Source organism: Buteo buteo, chromosome 2, assembly GCF_964188355.1.
Source record: "Buteo buteo chromosome 2, bButBut1.hap1.1, whole genome shotgun sequence".
Taxonomy (NCBI): domain Eukaryota; kingdom Metazoa; phylum Chordata; class Aves; order Accipitriformes; family Accipitridae; genus Buteo; species Buteo buteo.
Window position 1 is genome coordinate 16,314,488 of NC_134172.1, and position 18,254 is coordinate 16,332,741.

The 18,254-nt window shown below is 45.5% G+C and overlaps 1 protein-coding gene across 2 annotated transcripts in view; it reads left to right on the top strand.

Annotated features, from left to right (window-relative positions):
• Positions 1 to 1,810: 1,810 nt before the first annotated feature.
• Positions 1,811 to 18,254, top strand: part of NRP1 (neuropilin 1) — a 115,616-nt gene continuing 99,172 nt past the window's right edge. For both annotated transcript variants that reach the window (XM_075046197.1, XM_075046205.1), the window contains exons 1-3: positions 1,811 to 1,951; positions 2,161 to 2,660; positions 5,938 to 6,112. In XM_075046197.1, the coding sequence (XP_074902298.1) occupies positions 2,594 to 2,660; positions 5,938 to 6,112 (242 nt within the window). In that variant the 5' untranslated portion in view covers positions 1,811 to 1,951; positions 2,161 to 2,593. The remainder of the gene's footprint in view (positions 1,952 to 2,160; positions 2,661 to 5,937; positions 6,113 to 18,254) is intronic.

Here is an 18,254-nt window from a genome sequence, read left to right on the forward strand (position 1 = left end):
CAAAAACTCAGAAAGTAGTGATGAGAGAGTGTGCAGTATGAAACCAGCAGACAGATTTCCTACGGACTTAATCTCCAGGCTTCAGCTGACCTTAAAGTCGGGGCTTCAAAAGGGCAGCGAAGAAGAGTGAGAGTGGAAGGCTTAAACTTGGGGCTGGAGACAAAGGGATGGAGGAGGCTGAATCTGTGTATGATTTCTGAACACAGATGTAACACATTTGTAGTTAATCTGTGTGGCTACAGACTTACAACTAGGTTTGAAAACTATTTCAAACATAGTTACACCTTCAGAGTGGACAGGGTTTTACTGCTGCAGCTGCACTTGGAGGATGACCCTGCCCCCAGCAAAGCCCAACTCTTTTCCCTCCGCATCCTTCACAAAGACTCCTTGTGGAGTGGGTCCTCTAACAGGTCTTTTTCCTGATGAAGCACGAACAGAATTTGCCTGGGCTGTGCACCAGTATCAAACTGTTTCCAAACTCTGCTCTGGGAGATGAGAGTGGCTGACATCCACCGTTGGCCGCAGGTCATTTTCCTAGCACAGACCCATCTTTGGGGACCATTTAACGCTGTGTTTCAGCTTTCAGCCTTAGAGCTCTTCCTCTAACCCCTACCCCAGCGACTGGATTGCCTCCACACAGAGGGAGCTCAAAGCACTCCACATAAAAGAAGCAGTTGGGTTCAGCTAGGTAATCGCTCCCCCGGTAAGGCAGGGCAACGGGGCAAGGAAGGGACAGGCCCCATAGCTGGGGAGCACCAGACCGTGCAGCCAAAGCAGCGGGATTCAGAGCCCACTCTGTCCCCGCTTTGTGCCTGTCCCCTGGTGCCAGCTGGGGGAGGGGATCGCTCAGAAGGAGACACGCACTCCCCGGTGGGGATTTCATGCCGCAGAGCCTCCGCGGGGAGCAGAGCTGGCCCCGGGGGACCCCAGCAGCTCCTCAGACCCTCAAGAGTCTTTACGAGAGACAGACAGACTGGGGGGGGGCAAAGCCGCAAGGGAAGCCGAGAGAGGCGGGAATGACAACCAGGGTGGGCGAAAAGGGAGGTGGGAAGACAGTGGGGAGGGAGAGGGTTCAGGAAGGTCCCCCAGAGATGCGGGAATGCAAAGGGGACAAGGGCAGCGGGTCCGGGTGAGCCTGCCACCGGAGGGTCCCTCCGCGGGGGTCCTCACAGCTCGCCCCACAGCAGCGCAGCCAGCAGCCCCTAGGATAGGTCCACGGGGGTCCTCACAGCTCGCCCCACAGCAGCGCAGCCAGCAGCCCCTAGGATCACAGGGGATAGTGGTGTCCTACCGGGGGACAGCAGGGACTCCAACAGACACGCGTGGGGCGGGTGCTTGGCTGCGCACTCGCGCGAAACAAAAAAGGGGGTCGGGGGGGGGGGGGGAAGGTGGCAGAGGGGGAGGCCCGGGAGGGGACAGGCTGCCCGCGGAGCGTGGGTCACGGCGGAGGGAGCGGGCCGGGAGGCGGGTAGGGGTACGCGTGTCTGCGTGGGGGGCCGGGGCGACGGGGGCGGCCGGGCCGCGCAGGAGCCCGCGGGGGCGGCGGGGCGCAGGTGGGTGCCTCCGCCCGGCTCGGCTCTACCTGCCGCGGCGGGGGGAGGCCGCCTCTCGTCGTCGTCCCCCCCTCTCCCTCCGCGTCCCCCCAAGCCAGCCCCCGCCCCGGCTGTGCGCCACGGCCGGGGCTCGGCGTGTTTGTTTGTTGGTTCTTCCGCGCTGCCGATGTCTTGGGGGGCTGAGGAGGAGGAGGAGGAGGAGGAGGGGGGCGGGGAGGGGGAGGGGACTGGGGCTTGGGAGACGGCGGCTCCTCGGCCTCTCTTATTGCCGCTGAGTTGCGCTCCTCTTCCTCAGGCTGCGAGCAGGAGCCGCCCGGGCGCTTCTCCCTTCCCCGGCCGGCCGGGAGTCCCTGCGGCGGCAGCGCGCTCGCTCGCCCGCCCGCCTCCCGCCGGGGCAGGTGAGTGCGGGGCGCCGGGCACCGCCGGGCACCGCCGCCCCGGCCGGGCAGTGCCGGGCACCGCCGCCCCGGGGCTGCCGGCCCCGCGGGAGCCGCGGCCGCGGGAGAGCGGGGCAGGCGCGGGGGGGGGGGGACGCAGTTTGGCAAACTCCAGCGCCCGGCTGGTCCCCGCTCACGGCCGCTTTCCCTTCCTTCTCTCCTCTCCGCAGAGCACCCCCGCCCCGTCTCCCGGAGCCCGCCCCGGCAGAGCGCTCCAGAGGTGCCAGCAGCCGCCAGGATTTTTGTCTGTCTTGTTTGTGTGTTTGTTGGGTTTTGGTTTTGTTTTTCTTTTTCTTTTTTTTTTTCCCCCCTCGTTTTCATTTGGCTTTCTAGTCTTGCTGGGAATGGCAGGGGCAGCGGCGCCTGGAGAAGGAACAAGTGTGGAGAAAGGGAGAGGGAGCCGGAGCTAAATGACAGGATGCGGGCGACTTGAGGCACAGAAAGAAGCCAGCTTCCCTCTGCCCCCGGGACTGCCCTTGCGGACGGCGCTTTCTGCTCCTGACTCCGGCCGGAGGATTTAAGACCTAGGAAGAGCTGTGCTTGGAGGGCGTTTATTTTTTTATTATTTTTTTTTTCCTCCTTTCCCTGCTGTCGGAAGGGAAAATGGATTGGGGACTTCTCCTGCACTGTGCAGCCCTCACCTTCACCCTCGCCAGGGCTCTGCGAAGCGGTGAGTGTCACGGGGGACGTCGGGTCTCGGCCTGGGCTCCGGGGCTGCCGGAGCGGGGGGCGGACGATGGGGCCGGCACCGACCTGAGCCCGGCCGGGGGGAACTTTCTGCCGGAGGAGGGAGGCGGCGCGGTCCTCGCCCGAGGCTCGCCCGCCCCGGCATTGCCTTCCGACTTTATTCTCTGCTCTTTTGGGTTGTTGTATAAAGCAGGCTGCTCGTTCTCACTAGATCAGGACAGCCAATTATCTTAATAGTGTTTCCTGCCATAGGCAATTAAATAAGTCTCGCCTTCGATATCTGAAAGATAATGAACACTTTAAAGGAAAGGCTTTCTCCCCCACCCCCCTTTCTTTTTCCAAAGCGTAAGACTTCAGATTATCGTGCCCTTTAGTAGTTGTGTGTGTACCTGCGAGTAGTCTTCAAACGGAGAGACCACTAGACTACTCCTTTCCCCAGTCTGCAGTTTACGTGCAACTTACACGGTGCCAAGAGAGAAGCTGAGCTTTTCTGTGAAGGCTCAAGACTCCCTTCCAAGAGAGAAATCCCGTAACAACTGGCTGATGTAGCTAGTGTACTATCAGGCAGCCCTTGAAAATACAACTAATTAAAAGCAGCGTGCTCCTCCTTCCCCGAACAATGCCAGAGCACTGTGAATATTTCACTGCATGATGCATTTTTAAAGGCGGTCTAATTGTGGGACTGCTTGACGTTTAGCTCTTGCACATGAAACGGCTCATGCGAGTTCTACTTTCCCGACAAATCCTGAGCAATTATTATTAACTAATGATCAAATATTTACTTTTGCCTGACTGGGTTTTCAATCAAAGTAATTAAAAGAAGAGAGCACCCTCCACTTACGCTGTTATATTGTTTTAATAAGGGACCACAAGTGGAGTGTCATGGAAGAGAGAGTATTAAAATCGCCTGGTTTATGATGGAAGTTAATCTCTTTCCCAATATGTTTTGAGGAAGCTGCTTAATTTAATCAGGACGAGCTGCCTCCTCCAGTGCTGCGGTGCAGGAGCAAAGGCGTTAGAGGTGTGCGCCAAACCCGACTTGGGGATGCTCTGAGAGGTGCACTTTGCTCATCCGCCCAGCCCAGGTGAGGGGTGCAGGCAGCTGCCTCCCTGGCCCCCACATAAACCAGGATTGCCTCTAGTCCTGCACCCTCTGAGGGGCAGAAGGAGGGCACCCGGTGCTCTTGTTGATCATTTCTCCCCATTAAAATAAGGGAGTGGGTTGCTTGCTGGGCCACAAGCTGTTAATGTGGTGGCCCTGCTGGAGTCACCAAGGCCATTAACCTCCTCTGTAACCTACCAGACCTACTAATGCCACCTTCACCTACGTGCAGTACTAGTGTCCGCTAAATTAATTCATTAACCTTATTTAGAGCTAATGGTCCAAAGTCATTAGAAACTGCTCTTCTTAATCAAGTGTGAGAGAGATTGCACAGAGCCAGGGAGTCTAGCAGACCGCATTATCTTATTACACTGTCACTTTCCCAGAAGTCGCAGATTAAGGAGTGCTGGTGGTAGTGAGTCCACCTCAGCGTCCTCTGAAGTGACTCTGTCAAGTGACTAGAAGCAGCACTGCTTTATTTCAGGCATTTAACAGATGCCAGACTCTGCCATGTTATTTGCAGGGCTGGAGTGGGCTTAATGAGACAGGATCACTTTCCGAGTGTGCTTACACGAGGAGGAAAAGGCAAGATTCCCCGAGAGCCCCAGACAGTGAATTAGCAAGATCACCAGTGACAGCTTTTGAGCTTTGAGCTGCAACGCCTTTTGTTCTGGTCAGAGGAAAACAGCCCGTTTTGCAAAGGCAAAGCAGAAATAAATAATAAGATAGCCTTTCCCAGCAACATGCTTAGCAGTATCTGGGTTTTAACCATACACCTGAGTATGTCTCGTCCCCTTCCCTCTTAATTTATGGCAAATAATTTCTATAAAGAGTGTAGCTTTATGCATTTTTGATGTGCGCTTCCTCATTCATTTCCATTTGACCTGTTTTTCCTACAATAAAATCCCCTACATTTATAAATTCATGCTGAGAGCAAGGAATGCCATTTTGCTTTCACAGGCAACGTATTAGATACAGCACTGCAGCCTGTATACACCATTATTGGGATGTAGTGATACACAGTCTTGCTTTTTAATGTGGACATTCTTCCTGTCTGTAGTTTATTGTCATATTTTATTGCTCAAAATTAAACAATCAAAGTGTGGAGAAAGTTTTTCCTCCCTGAAGGTCTATAGAAAGAAATCCATAGTAGTAAAGAAGTGATAACACAAACCTGCACTGGACAGTGAAGTGAGTGACTGTGTAGGTTGGAGTTCTTGTCCCTTTTTATTTTTCCTATAAACGTTAAAATGTAACCCTGACAATGCTGGCCAAAGGAGCAAGATGCAGCATACCACATTTCACAGTCACACTTGGTGATTCTGGAAACTTTTGCAACTATTTTGCTATTAGAAGTAAATCTTTGTTGTTGGGGTGGGGGGGGGGGAGGAAGGGATGGAGGGAAGAGGAAAGGATGTTGTTCTGCTCCATTACTTTGATGCAGTCTCCAAGCATGAGCAAACTTCCTTGAAGGAATAAATAGTGGATGATTTCTGCTTCACTAAAACCACTTTGTTCTCTGCTACCCTGGGTTTGAAGAGCACAGATAGTTTCAACCTGCCTAGATTTATGGACTGATAAAACAAAGGGAGGGTCTGCTGTGAATGAGCTTGGATCCACCAAGACAATCCCAATGGTCAGTGACATAGACCAGGCTTATCCCATAGCTGGGCAGGGGGTCAAATGGCATCCTTTTAGCTCTTCTCCCAGCTTTCCTTAAAACTTCATACTTAAGAAGATTATACTTTTTGGAGACAATTGTGTCTCAGACACCCTTCTGAGCCAACATTAACACCGTTGTGAGGATGCAAGGTTTTAACACTGTAAGGGGCACTGTTTGCTCTGGGCAGGGGGGTCTTCTTGAAAGGGTACTGTTTGGAAATGGGGTACCTTCTGCTGCCTGTCCAACTGCTGGGCTTATGGATGGGCACGCAGAGGCAGGCCTCTTCCCTCCTGTAAAATGTAGCAGAAATGCCTTTGAGTTAAAGGCATAAGGATGCAGCGAAAGTTTGCCTGAAGAAGGCTGCAGACCACCCCCCCACACCCCCCTCCGCCCAGCATTCCCACGGCGGTCGGCTGGTTCGCTGCTGCGGGCTGAAACCGGGTCCTTGCCGGGCGGGAGAACTGAGAAAAGCCGACCTGTTTGCTTCCCCTGCAGATAAATGCGGCGACACGATCAAAATTTTAAACCCCGGGTACCTCACGTCTCCCGGCTACCCGCAGTCCTACCACCCCAGCCAAAAATGCGAGTGGCTGATCCAGGCGCCGGAGCCCTACCAGAGGATCATGATCAACTTCAACCCCCACTTCGACCTGGAGGACCGCGACTGCAAGTAAGTGCGGGCGCCGCGCTCCGGAGCGCCACGGCGCCACCTGCCGGACGGCCGCCGCCCCGCGCCCGCGGATCCCCCGCCGCGCTGGGCTCCGCGGGGCGCCGCGCCCGGGGCCGGGACCGGGACCGGGACCGGGCCGGGGCCGGCCCCCCCGTGGCTGCCAAGGGGCTGCGGCCCGTGTTTGCTGTGGCGAGACGCAGGGGACGCTCAGCGGAGCATCCTTCGGGGCGGGGGGACGCCAACTTTTGGAGCGTTATAAAGTATGCTTGAATTCTCTCTGCCGGGTGGGGACGCCAACTTTTGGAGCGTTATAAAGTATACTTGAATTCTATCTGCCTGGTGGGGACGCCAACTTTTGGAGTGTTATAAAGTGTACTTGAATTCTATCTGCCTGACGGGCACGCAGGTGGATGACGGTGCTAATGCGCGTTACGGGGGCCCGATTAGGGGTGAGGCACCGCTGGGTGTTTGTTGGCCTGCTTGCTTTTTTGAGTAAGTCTTTGGAGTTTTAAAAAATAGTCCCCTTTCATTTTGTAGCCCCACCACTACAAACAGCCTACGGCAGAAACAGGCAATTTATAAATTGCCAAATCCTCTTAAAGCGGTTAGTCTGGCATTTACTTTCACCCATTAAGGGGCAGTGGACTGCAGGACTCACAGTCGTACTTCCCCCTTTCTCCATTTGCTGCTGATTTATAGCCAGTAGCTCTCCTTTCCCCTCCTCCTGCTCTACAGTAGTGCCCTGAGCAGAGGAAGGGGATAGCTGAGGCTCCCTTTGCTCCCCTGTCCTTGCATTGCCTTTGACCACCTATCTCCAGGAGTGGGAAGGCGAGTCAGAGCCTCCCAGAAGCTGTTCTCCACTTTTCCCCAAATCTGTAAATCACATAGCTTGCACAAGGCAATACAAGGTCAGATGATTCTCTTCTTCAACAAGCCCTCTAAGTTCAACCTGCTTCTTTCATGAAGAAAGTGATTTGTTTCATTTAACTTCATTTGTTTCATTTTAGTGATTCGTTATTTTAAAATTTCTTGAGTATCATGGTTTTTTCATCCCCTTAAAATTGCAAAAGGGAGTTATTTTTCATCAGTGCTACCAGTCAAGGTTTCCTCTGCATGTCAGAAAGAGATTAAACTCAATAGCCATTGGGGCTTGGCATTTCATGGGAGTAGTCAAGATTTTACAGGATTTGGTCCTGTAAAATGATGTTCAGCATCGTCAGGAGTGGTTGTAACACACCAAGAGGTTAGAGTGCTGGACTTAGAGAAAGAGACCAATTGTACTCAAGCACTTAATTTTTACCATGCACATCTTTGTTCCTATTATTTAATAAATTGATTACTTAGATCACAATTATTGATTTCCCTTAAAATGAAGTTCTTTAATGATGCAGTGTGGTGCTTAGCTGCTTTTTTGTTGGTTGTTTTTTTTTTATAACCTCTTACACATCAGCATTTCTGTACCATAGTTGAGTGATAATGCAGGAAAACCCTATGCTCATAAAACTAACCCATTTCTTCGTTAAAATGAGTTTTTACTGTGGTGTTAGAGCTGCAGCTCATATTCATGCCATATGCTCACACGCTGACTTCCCATTCTTTAATTTTTAATTTGTTGTACTCAGGCAGTTATTCACTTCCATGTGTCTTCCTGATACAGGTTTTGCTTTCGTTCTGTGGGACAGTGCTAATGCTTTAAAATGGTTGTCTGTCTCTCTTTGTCTCTTACATAAAGATTAGGAAATTAAATCAAGCATATTTCAGTGTCAAATCCTTTTTGCTCCTTGCTAGAACACATGTTTTTCCAACGCTGTAAAACCAACATGGTCTTTGACAGCGGTAAAGTGGTGTACAGCATACAATTATTTGAAGAACAAGTAATCTTTGTGGCATAGTGCTGTGCTAAACAGTGCTAGACTGAGCTGAACTGGGTCCAGGGAAGGGATTGATTCCCTCTCTCCATTGCTCCTTTCTCAATATTCATTGTCCACTCTTCCCCCTGCATTATTTCTTCCTCTGAAAGGGGGGCCAGTGAAGTAATGAGATGGTACTGGGTGCAAGGAAGTCTCTAAATAGGGTTGTTTGCATTGTCTTTGCTGTGTGCGATGGTGATGACTTTACCATTATTTGGTCTATGCTGAAACGCTAATCTTCCAGGCTAAGCTAAATTACTCAGCTGCTACTTCACTTATATTTAAAATTGTTCTTTTTAACTTGAGAGGGATTGTATTTGTGCCAAAAAAAACTTAGGACCAGAATAACAGAAAATGATTTCATCAACAGGAATTTGTCAACAATCTCTGTGGTTTGAAATTTCAGTGTCTACTTACAAAATTCACATTCCTCGTACCAAATATTGGATACAACAGGAGATTAATGCAATAAAACATATCACAAGATTTTTTGGTTTTGCAGCTAAGTACATTTTGATTTCCTAATATACTTAGTTTATTAGCAACTCAGTCTGCAATCTAGAATTGTGCAATTTAGGTTACACTCTAGTTTATTGAAAGGTTTAGCACTGGAAATTAATAAGCACTTAAATTTGAAATGCAGATAGAAAATGAGAGATAGGGGAATTCATGTCTGGGAACAAAAAATGCCCCATACAATTAGAGTAGACTAGAAGACAAGATTAGTTTGCTGGCCTAGCTCCCAAAATCCTCTTTATAATGCTGTTCATTGCATCTTAGACCTCAGTTAGCGTTGAAAACAACTTTAATAACAAGGACCCCCGGAGCCCAGGGAGGGAAACAATGTGACTTTGGAAAGGTTACCTTCTTGTTCTGTAGTGCCAACAAGAAAATCAAGAGACCTTATCTAACTTTTTAAAATATTACTCTGTATAGAGGCCTAGATGTATTGAAATGTAAAAGTGGTGAAAGGTTGATTCTCTGAGGAGAATCAAAAGCAGCAAATTTAAGCATTAGCTGTACTGAAGCTGTTCCCAGTTAGTCTCTTTGTATGTTAGGGTTTGGAATGAATTTTAAAAATATGCCCTTGATTTACCTACTTATTATGCTACGCTTTAATGAATAAGTATTTCTCAAATGACTCTTAATACAATTCATATATGTATGATTTTCTGACAATCAGAACCATTTGAGTTGTTTTAAATTTCAAGCAAACATGATGAAAATTCCTGTTTCTCTGGAGGCATTCCAAAGGACTCAACTTTCACAGTTTTGAAGAATAAAGATACGCAAATAATTAAAAATATGTTCACACAAGCTAGGTTCATCTAATAAAATATCTTCTAGCCAGAACTACTGAACCAGCATAATGGAAATACTGGGTCTTGACAGGAAGTATACAATCATGTCAACCACAGATTGTTATCAAGGACATACATAATGAAAAAATACACAGTCTCTTTTTAACTTTTAACTTTAATGAGTGTTATGCCTCCTCTTCAGGAGGCCAAGAAACAGGAATTATGGTTGTACTTCAAGAGAAAAGTAGTTTCTATTTGCCATTTTGCCTTTTCTCAAACAAGCCCAAATAACAGCCATGCATTTTTGGAGTCAGGAACATGGTTAAAATGAATAGAAGAGACAAAACATATGGCTACATATTAGTTTAAATGCTCCAGTGTTTGTTGCATGTGGTAAATGCTTTTCAGCACTTAGTGCAAGCTGTACAAGTCTCGTGTTGCTGAAGTATCCTACTGTGTAAATGTAGCCATCTTGAATCTAGTAAAACTTTATACCTAGATAATAAACAAGAATGTCACTGATACAGTACTTTGAATTTATGGAACTTTTCCGGTTTCCCAGCAATGCACACTATCAGCATGATAATTTATAATGGTTTGTGACAAATGTTGCTGAGCAAAGAGGTGTGTGGTTACATTCAGATCAGATGTCATTATCTAGGGAGCAATAAAAATTTCACAGACACTAGGTTAAAAACATTAAGAAAATGAATGTGAAGCTTCAGAAGAAAAGGGCTTAAGAAAGGTGGAGGGTTGGGTAGAGAAAGCCCAATAGTGGTTTCCTTACTGACAAATTATTGACTTTGTTGCCAGACTTGACTGTATTGTTTTACAAAGTTTTCACAGACATACCACACAGCACAATTGTTTTATTGGCCATCATTTCTAGACATAGAGAGTAAATATCATCCTTGCTTGACAATTATAGAGTGTATACACAATGCTGTCAAATCACTTGGAATGGAAAAATTGCCCATTTTGGAAACATTCAAGTTGTGGAAGGAGAGATGTCACAGATAATTATTCTTTATATTACATTTACCAGGGATTAGTTACACTGATGAGATTAGAGCTGTATAGAAATTGCAGTTAAGTTATAGAATACAGAGCAAAAAATACCTATGATTGTTTATATAGAAGAAAACAGCCCCTCCAGATCCTTGAGTAAGGAGGAAGGCATAGCTCTCCAAACCTACAGAGTGAAACTATAGCTCCATGGAACTCCTATAGACCTTAATGATGTTAGAAACCCATCCATCCATTTTATTTCTAAATAATGTCAATGGATTTATGCTATAAATCTGCAGGTATAACAAACTGAAGCTGGTAAAATAAACAGGAGCAAGGCAAGCCATGGCTCAGCCTTTCTTTAGTTTCTGCAAAGTTTAGGCTTTCATTTACTTTTGTCTAAATCCTGATTCCTATTCTTCCATGCAGCGAGGCGGGCTTTGTGCAGACCTTGTGCCTCGTGTTTCTCTCATGCAGAGGCAGTTTGAGCCCTTTGGGTTGAGCCGATGGGAGTAAGAGGAGCCCCGGATGGCACTGAGCTGCTGTGGCAATGCAGCAGTGCACATGGCCTAGCTGCCTGTCCAGAGGAGAACCGCCGGTAAAGGACATCACTGACAGGGCTGCCTGTCAGAAGGGTCCTGTCGATGGCTGCACACATGATAACTGCTTTCTGACTCCCTAGAGGTGCGGCTAGAGCCTAGCTCTGGGCTTACCAGCCCTGAACTGCTCCCACAAACTGCCCCAAGGACATCTCAGGTGTAACGGAGGGTCTGAGCCCAGTGCAACCCCATTATTGTTGCCCTCCGCTTCCACGGAGCTGTCTCCGGTGACTCTTTTAAGGCTGTGAGGAGGGGTGCAGCGCAGGCCCTGTGGGACTGGTTTATAACCGTATCAGTTGTTTTGATGGCAAATGTCAGTCAGAGCTTCCTGGTTCCCTCTCCTTCTGCTGCTGTTGAGCATGGCAGGCAGCGGGGTTGCTGCAGCTGACAACACGAGGAAAGCAGCAGAGCTAGCAAAGGAGCAGATTCGTTCAGGCCTGTGAGAGGCAAGGACCAAATTTGTCCATGGTTGAGCAGAGAAGTCCAAGGACCCAAGGCCTCTGAGCTTTCAGACAGAAATACGGTTTTAATGGCCTGGCCCCGTTCCTCTGGGCATCAGTGTCAGGCTTTTAGCAATTTTCCTCAGGACGAGGTACCCGAGCCAGGCGGGAATGCCCCCTCCTCACCTGCGGAGGGCAGCTCCTGGAAGGCCCACGCTCCTGTGTTTGCTCTGATTTAAGTTAACTAAATCACCCAGCCCACACACCTTGAGCCGCCCCACTCATGTACCTCACTGCAGGAGGCTGGCAAAGGCCGGAATGTCTCTCTGTCAAAGCCAGGCTCCACGCAGCTGTGAGTGGGACGTGGGCCCAGCACCGACAGACCCACTGGGAAGGCTGTACCTGGGCCGAAGGGGCGGCATCTCCACCCCCCTGTCTCCCTCAAAAATCTGTCCCTCAAAAGCTGTTTGGGGTTACTGAGAGATTATTTGGGAGTACTAACGGGATGAAACGGACCATCCTTCATTCTGTCCCCCAAAACAAGAAACAGGTATTTTTGGCATAGTTTAGGGTGAGTCGTTGCAGTGGATTTGGGGGCCATGTGATATCTCATGTTTCTGGGTGCACTTTGAGGGCATTTCTCTACTTTATATAAAGCACCTGAAAGGCTTTCTAGGGGACCGTGCTGCTAGACTCCAGAGAGCCCTGCTGGTGACCACTGCTATTCCATACCCTCTGGAAGGCTACATTAAACTGTGCCAAGGGAAGGACTCAGCCCAGAGACTTCACAGGATCAGAGAAGCAAAAAACACTTGTTGCAGTAGACATGGAGCATGTTACCACACAGACACACACACAAAAATAATACTTTTTCTTAAATGAAAAGTTCTGGATCATGAAAGTATATACAAGTATGTGCTCTTTGCTACAGGATTCAGCATGACACACAAGTATCAGATGCAAGTACCTAAAGATAATGCTCTTATTTTGTTGTGCTTTAGAGACTAAATAAGAGTTGAAAGAAGTTGGAAATTATATTGGTCTTCTGATTACACAGTGTAATAATCTGACTCTTTTGTTGTTTATTCAAGCAGTTAACTCTTGTGAAAGGCTCTATTGTCAAACTGTTTAACGATTCTTTCTTAGAGTAGCGGTTTGAGTTTTCTCAGGAAAAGGTATTAGGGAGACCATGACCAAACTGCCTGGTCATAGCTAGAGAGTCTGTGCTGGCCTCCCTTCAGGGCTGAGGTGTTGGATGCAGAGCCTGGTTTTGTACTCTAGGTGTATGGGTGCATTCCCTGGCCCAATAAAGTCTTGACTTGGGTCCCTGTACAGTAGTGCACTAAAATTATAATAACAAACATATGCAGGTGTTTCTGTTAATCCAGACAGTTAAGTGACCTATGGGGAGAATTCTGTCCTGATGTGCTACAACCAGATACCATTCAGACAGGAAAAAGTTTGAGGGTCAAATATGGATTCCCATGATCTTAATCCTTCATCCTTTCTGTGGACAGAAGTAGACAAATCCAGAACAGAGGGCTGAGTTCTTTCTAAATTGAAGCCCAGAGTCGTTGGCATTAGCCCTATGAAACACTCAATGTGTTTTCAGTCAACCCCACCCTGCTCTCCTCTCCACCCCCCTCTCTTCTGCTGATATAATTAAAACAAAAACCTATGTGTTGCTGAAAATTAGTTTCTTAATTATAGCTTATTGCAAGCTATAACATTGGATCATAATTTCATAATTATGATACAGAGATTTTTATACAGCTGATGTAAAACCAAATTCAATTATTTTCTTTTGTAGTATTTCCAAAGAATGAAATTATGTCTGAAAACAGGATATACATGCACTCACATGTATATGTCTAGACTTATATATCACACAGAACTACTTGGATATAGGCGTATGTGTTACATGAACCTCTCTAAGACTGTGCATATATACATTCATTTAGGCATATAGTATAGATTTCTTAGTTTACGTAGAAGTTCCTAAAGTAAATCTACTAATTAAAGCGCTAATACCCATCTTAAGGCTGATAATTAGGTATAAAGAGAAAAAGAGACAGGATTAGTGTTCAGATCATGTTCCAAATGCCTCTTAATTGGGTGTTTGTAATCAATCCTGATTGCAAGAGGCAGTGGTTTGGCAGAATAAAGAATGAAAAAGGCTTAGCCCTACTATTTTCCTGTTAGATGACTTGGCCATAGTATTTAGGTCAGGATCCAGTGTCAAACAAGGTAATTTTGTCAGCCTTAGTGATCCTCATAAAACATATAAAAATCTTTTCTAATGATATTTTTTCAAGCTAAAAACTCTCTTAAGCTAGAGAGTTATTTTCATCCAGAATCTTAAAAAGTGTTTTCAAGTGAACCACAGAAAAGACTTTGTTCTCCTGGCCTCCATCCACCACTGACTTCTGAAATCAGGTCTGAGTTCACTACAGGTCTTTCATTGCATTGACCTTGGCACTTTTCTCACCAGGCCATGGTTTTCCATCACAAAACCACACAGCTTGGTATAATGATTATTTCTTTATCCCAAGTAACCAAACAATTTTTTAAACAGGGTGACAGATTTCCCTCTTGCACTGTGGGAAGCAAGCACCTGGCCATTTCCAAATAGAGTTTTAATGAACTTCCTGAAGGAGATTTGAGGGAAGTTTAATAAGTCACCTGCCAACTTTTTGGGAGCATAGGTCATTTGCTATTCTGTAGGAATTCACAAAAATGTGAGAATAACCCCCTTCCCAAGTCCTAAACTTCCATGGAGGAAATTGATTTTCATGGGCAATATCAAACGTTTTTGAAAACGTAACCTCAAAAAATCAAATTTCTGGTTGTTTCTCACACATAAGGTACTGTGAAACTCTGTGATCCACAAAGCTGGTTCTGAACCGTGTGAGCTTTATAATAATTCATTTAAACAGAAAAGGATTGTACATATTTAAACTCATCTTGCATGTTAATAGCATTACAAGTATTTTACGTAATGCTATAAAATGAAGAATTTAGATGGCTCAAAAGGACCATTGAGAAAATATCTCCATATGTGGAAGAGACACCCATTTGATGTGGTGATTTCTTCCAGAAGAAGCTATGCACATCCCAGAAGCACAATAACCAGCTGTTGTATAGGAGAAACTGGGTGGTTGTCTGCTGCTTTCCATGCTGATGTGGAGCTGCAGTGGCCACATGCCCCATGCCTCCGCTAAATACAGATGGGCTGAGCCTCACACTGAATGAGAGCCTGGGTTAATCCCTTCCTTACACTCCCAGCAGCTGGGGCTCCGTTGTATATTTGCACTGTGGGCTGCTCCGTGCCCTCATTGAAGACACAACCCACCAGAGCTCTGGGGTGGGAGGAGGGTTGGAGCACCCCACTGCAGGGGTGGGCACACACTGCCCTCACAGCTCAGTCCTGTGCTGGGGCAGTGCCCCACCGCTTTTCATGTTGGAAAAGAAGCTACAGATAGTATTTTTTCTTTTCTTTTACAACATTCCTTCTTAAATTGGAAATTAGTAACCTAGAGAAAAATAGAGAGGTCTGTTCACACCTGTGTGATTATTCTGCCTCAAGCTTTGAGAAATGCTCCGTCACAGCCAAAGTTTTGCTCATCTTGTTCATATAAGCAGTCCCGCTGAAGTCAATTAAAACAGCAGACTCACTTGTGCAGGGCTCATAGTCAGGACATACATTTATGGCACTACACAAATTAATAATTACTTTTCATAACAATGGATTTCAGATGCTTGCAGATTAGTTTACAATACAGCAGAAAATTCAGCTTCCTTCTTTTTTGTCCCTTCAATTCATAAATCACCATGAATAAGTTATCAATTGTTCTCCAGAATCTTAGCTCATAATAGTGAAGGTTTGGGACAAGTTGCTAAGTGCATGAGTAAGAATCAAAGTTTGCCTTGTTATAGGATCTTGTGCCAATCTGTCATTAAGCCAGTCAGCTTCTACTGACTTTCTTCTGATGTATTCATCTGTAACAAGGGAAGCAGATCAGCAACTGAGAAAAGCTTTAGCTGGATCACCATGCAGAAACGTAGGCTACGCTGCCTATTTCCATAGCGATCACTTCACTTTGCCAGATGCAAAATGAGAGGCTTACATCCCTCATGCTAAAAACCCTTCTTAGAGGAAATTCTAGGCTGTCGCTCCATTTGAGTAGCTTTAGTTAAGTCTGGAAAAATATGCAAAGGTAGCTCTTAAATAAAAGTTCTTTTTTTTCTGTTTCACAACCATCTCCATAATCTGTTTTAGAGACAGAGGCATAAGATATATTAACATGGCAGGCATATGTTCTGATTGCTGAGTGTTTTTTGACATTCCCACAAAACCCCTGAGACTTTGTGTCACAATTCTATAAACTTTATCTATTTGTATATTCATATCTGGGCTTAAATCCAAAACTTTACATGCATTTACAGCAGCCAATTTAGGTTCATCTCCTTGTATTTCAGATGGCAAGCAGTTAAAGCAGGTACACATTTTAACCACTCTATACAGTCTAACATTCTAATGCATTTCAGAAGTCTTCTGTTGTGTTTCAATAGCACATACACTATGTAATATAAGTATATAAAATAGATACAGTACCACATTGAGCTGGGAAGCAAGTGAAGACAGCCCCGCTGATGCCAATAATGTTGCACCTGCTAATAGCTCAAACACAAAATACCGTAAGCATATTGTATTATATTCCTTACTGGTTTCCATTTTCATTTATCCTCCACAGCTATGGCCTTCAAACAGAATAATAGTCGTCTTTATCTAATTTCTCTGACATCATTTTCAAGTTCCTTATTACTCTTGAACAGTGTAGCTAATAGTGCCCAAATTGCTTCTTATTCTTCCCATCATAGCATGTCATTATTCAAGAAACCAGTGCTCTTCAGCCTTTCCCACATAAATAGCTCTCCCCCAAACTAAACTTAAAACTTACTTCCAAGAGCCAGTATCACATTTCCCAGACAATTAGGCTCTTTCTACTGGCTATTACATTTTTACTTTGCACATTTTTACACTTTTTAATTAAGTGTACCTGTGCACTCCTTGAGAATTGTATCTTTACCTTCTAAAGCCTAGTCTTCATACACTGATTTTTGTACTGATTAATGTTTTCAATTAAGGTTTTGTTTGTGTATAGTTAAAACAACTCAGCACGCACTGGGAGTTACATATATTCTAGTATAAAGATGTCTTATGTCAGTACTTTGCAGAATAAACCTTGCTAATGTCAGCCGTTTGTAGCAGGGACTGTACTGCTTTATCAATAATGTTTTCTAAACTAGTATAGCTGAAGTGTCTGTAAAAACACTGTATAGACCTACTTTGGTGTTGCATAACTAGTCACAAATGCTAGTAGAGGTTTTTAGGTACTGTATTAGCTAAATTTGTTAGCAAAAATTAATTAGATTGTCTTACTGATTGCAAGTTGCAAATTGCAATATAGACATACATATATATATATGTGTGTGCATATTGGGGGACTTACTGACACATCCATTTTCTCCCAGCTTTTATTCTTTGAACAAAAGCTTAGGCAAAGTGCCTAAGCTAAGCAGTTCCTCTGCCTGCTGTAACTATGCTTTCCAGGAAGGTTTTTTTTTGAACTTGCCTCACTAGGCAGCTAGATAAATTACTGTGGTGTGACCTTCAAGCACCTCGCTTACTCCATGGAAATTGTCCATATGCACACTCTCACCCCATGATAGTCCATATGACGTACAAGGTAGTTTATCCCTTCTCTTAGTTATTCCTCCCCCCACCCCCAACATTAGAAAGTAAAATATGCTCATAGGTGTGACCACAGCTCAGCTGATGCTCTGAAATCAAACTCTGAGTGCTCCGAAAATAAACATCTGATCACTGGGTAACTTTTGCATGTCCCCATATGCTCAGCATAGAAAGGAAAATATATCCTTCCTTGCCACATCCCAGCTTCAGCTCTTTCTCATCTGAAAGATATTAGATAATTTTGATTTAAATACATAAAGAAAGGAAACTGGTTTTCATGGGCCATATTCTTAATTTGTCCAAAGATCATTCTACTGATGTTAGTGGAACACCAGTGATTTATATCAGCTGAGTGAGGAGCTGACTCTACATTTCTACAGTTCCCTAGACATTCTCAGAAGAAAGGCCAGTATTGTAGCTGAAATGGCATTAACTCAGAGTGAGGTCAGTTAAAGTTTTGCCATTCAGCATGATCAGACCTTAATACTCAGGCAGAATGGGTAGGAGCTTCTTAAAAGTAGGTGGCATAAAGACCAAAGTCCTGCCATGTGTACAAACCTTTCTTTCCACTAACTGCTTTAATGAAGTATACAGGATTGGGTGCTAGGGCACTGTGGCAGTTTAAAGTGCTAACACTCTCATACTGCTTGATTTTGGGCCAGCCAATCATCACCTTTGTGCCTCAGTTTCCTTAGAGAGGATAATATTTCTCTGGTTTACAAATATCTGAGGATGCGCTTATTAGTGTTTGTGAAGTCCTTAGAGACTGCTGGGTGGAAATGTAGTGTAGTATAATAGTTATTTGCCATTGTTTTATATTTGTTCATCTTCTAGCTGTTAATTTTTTTTAACAATATACTGCTGTGTAAAAATGCATGTGGCAATCTTTTGACTTTCAGAGAAGTGTTATCCAAACAAAAATAAAGAATAGGACTCATGCTCACAAGAGACACATTATCCATGATGAGAAGAATCTATAACAGACACAGCACTAACTCAAAACTGAGCACCAAACAGCATCCAAATGCAAGCAATTTCAAATGTGTGCATATTGCCAGTACAAACCCAGGCCATTCTGCAAATGCAGCATCCCCTGAGGAGTAGTGAACCTAGCAGCAGCAATGCTAAT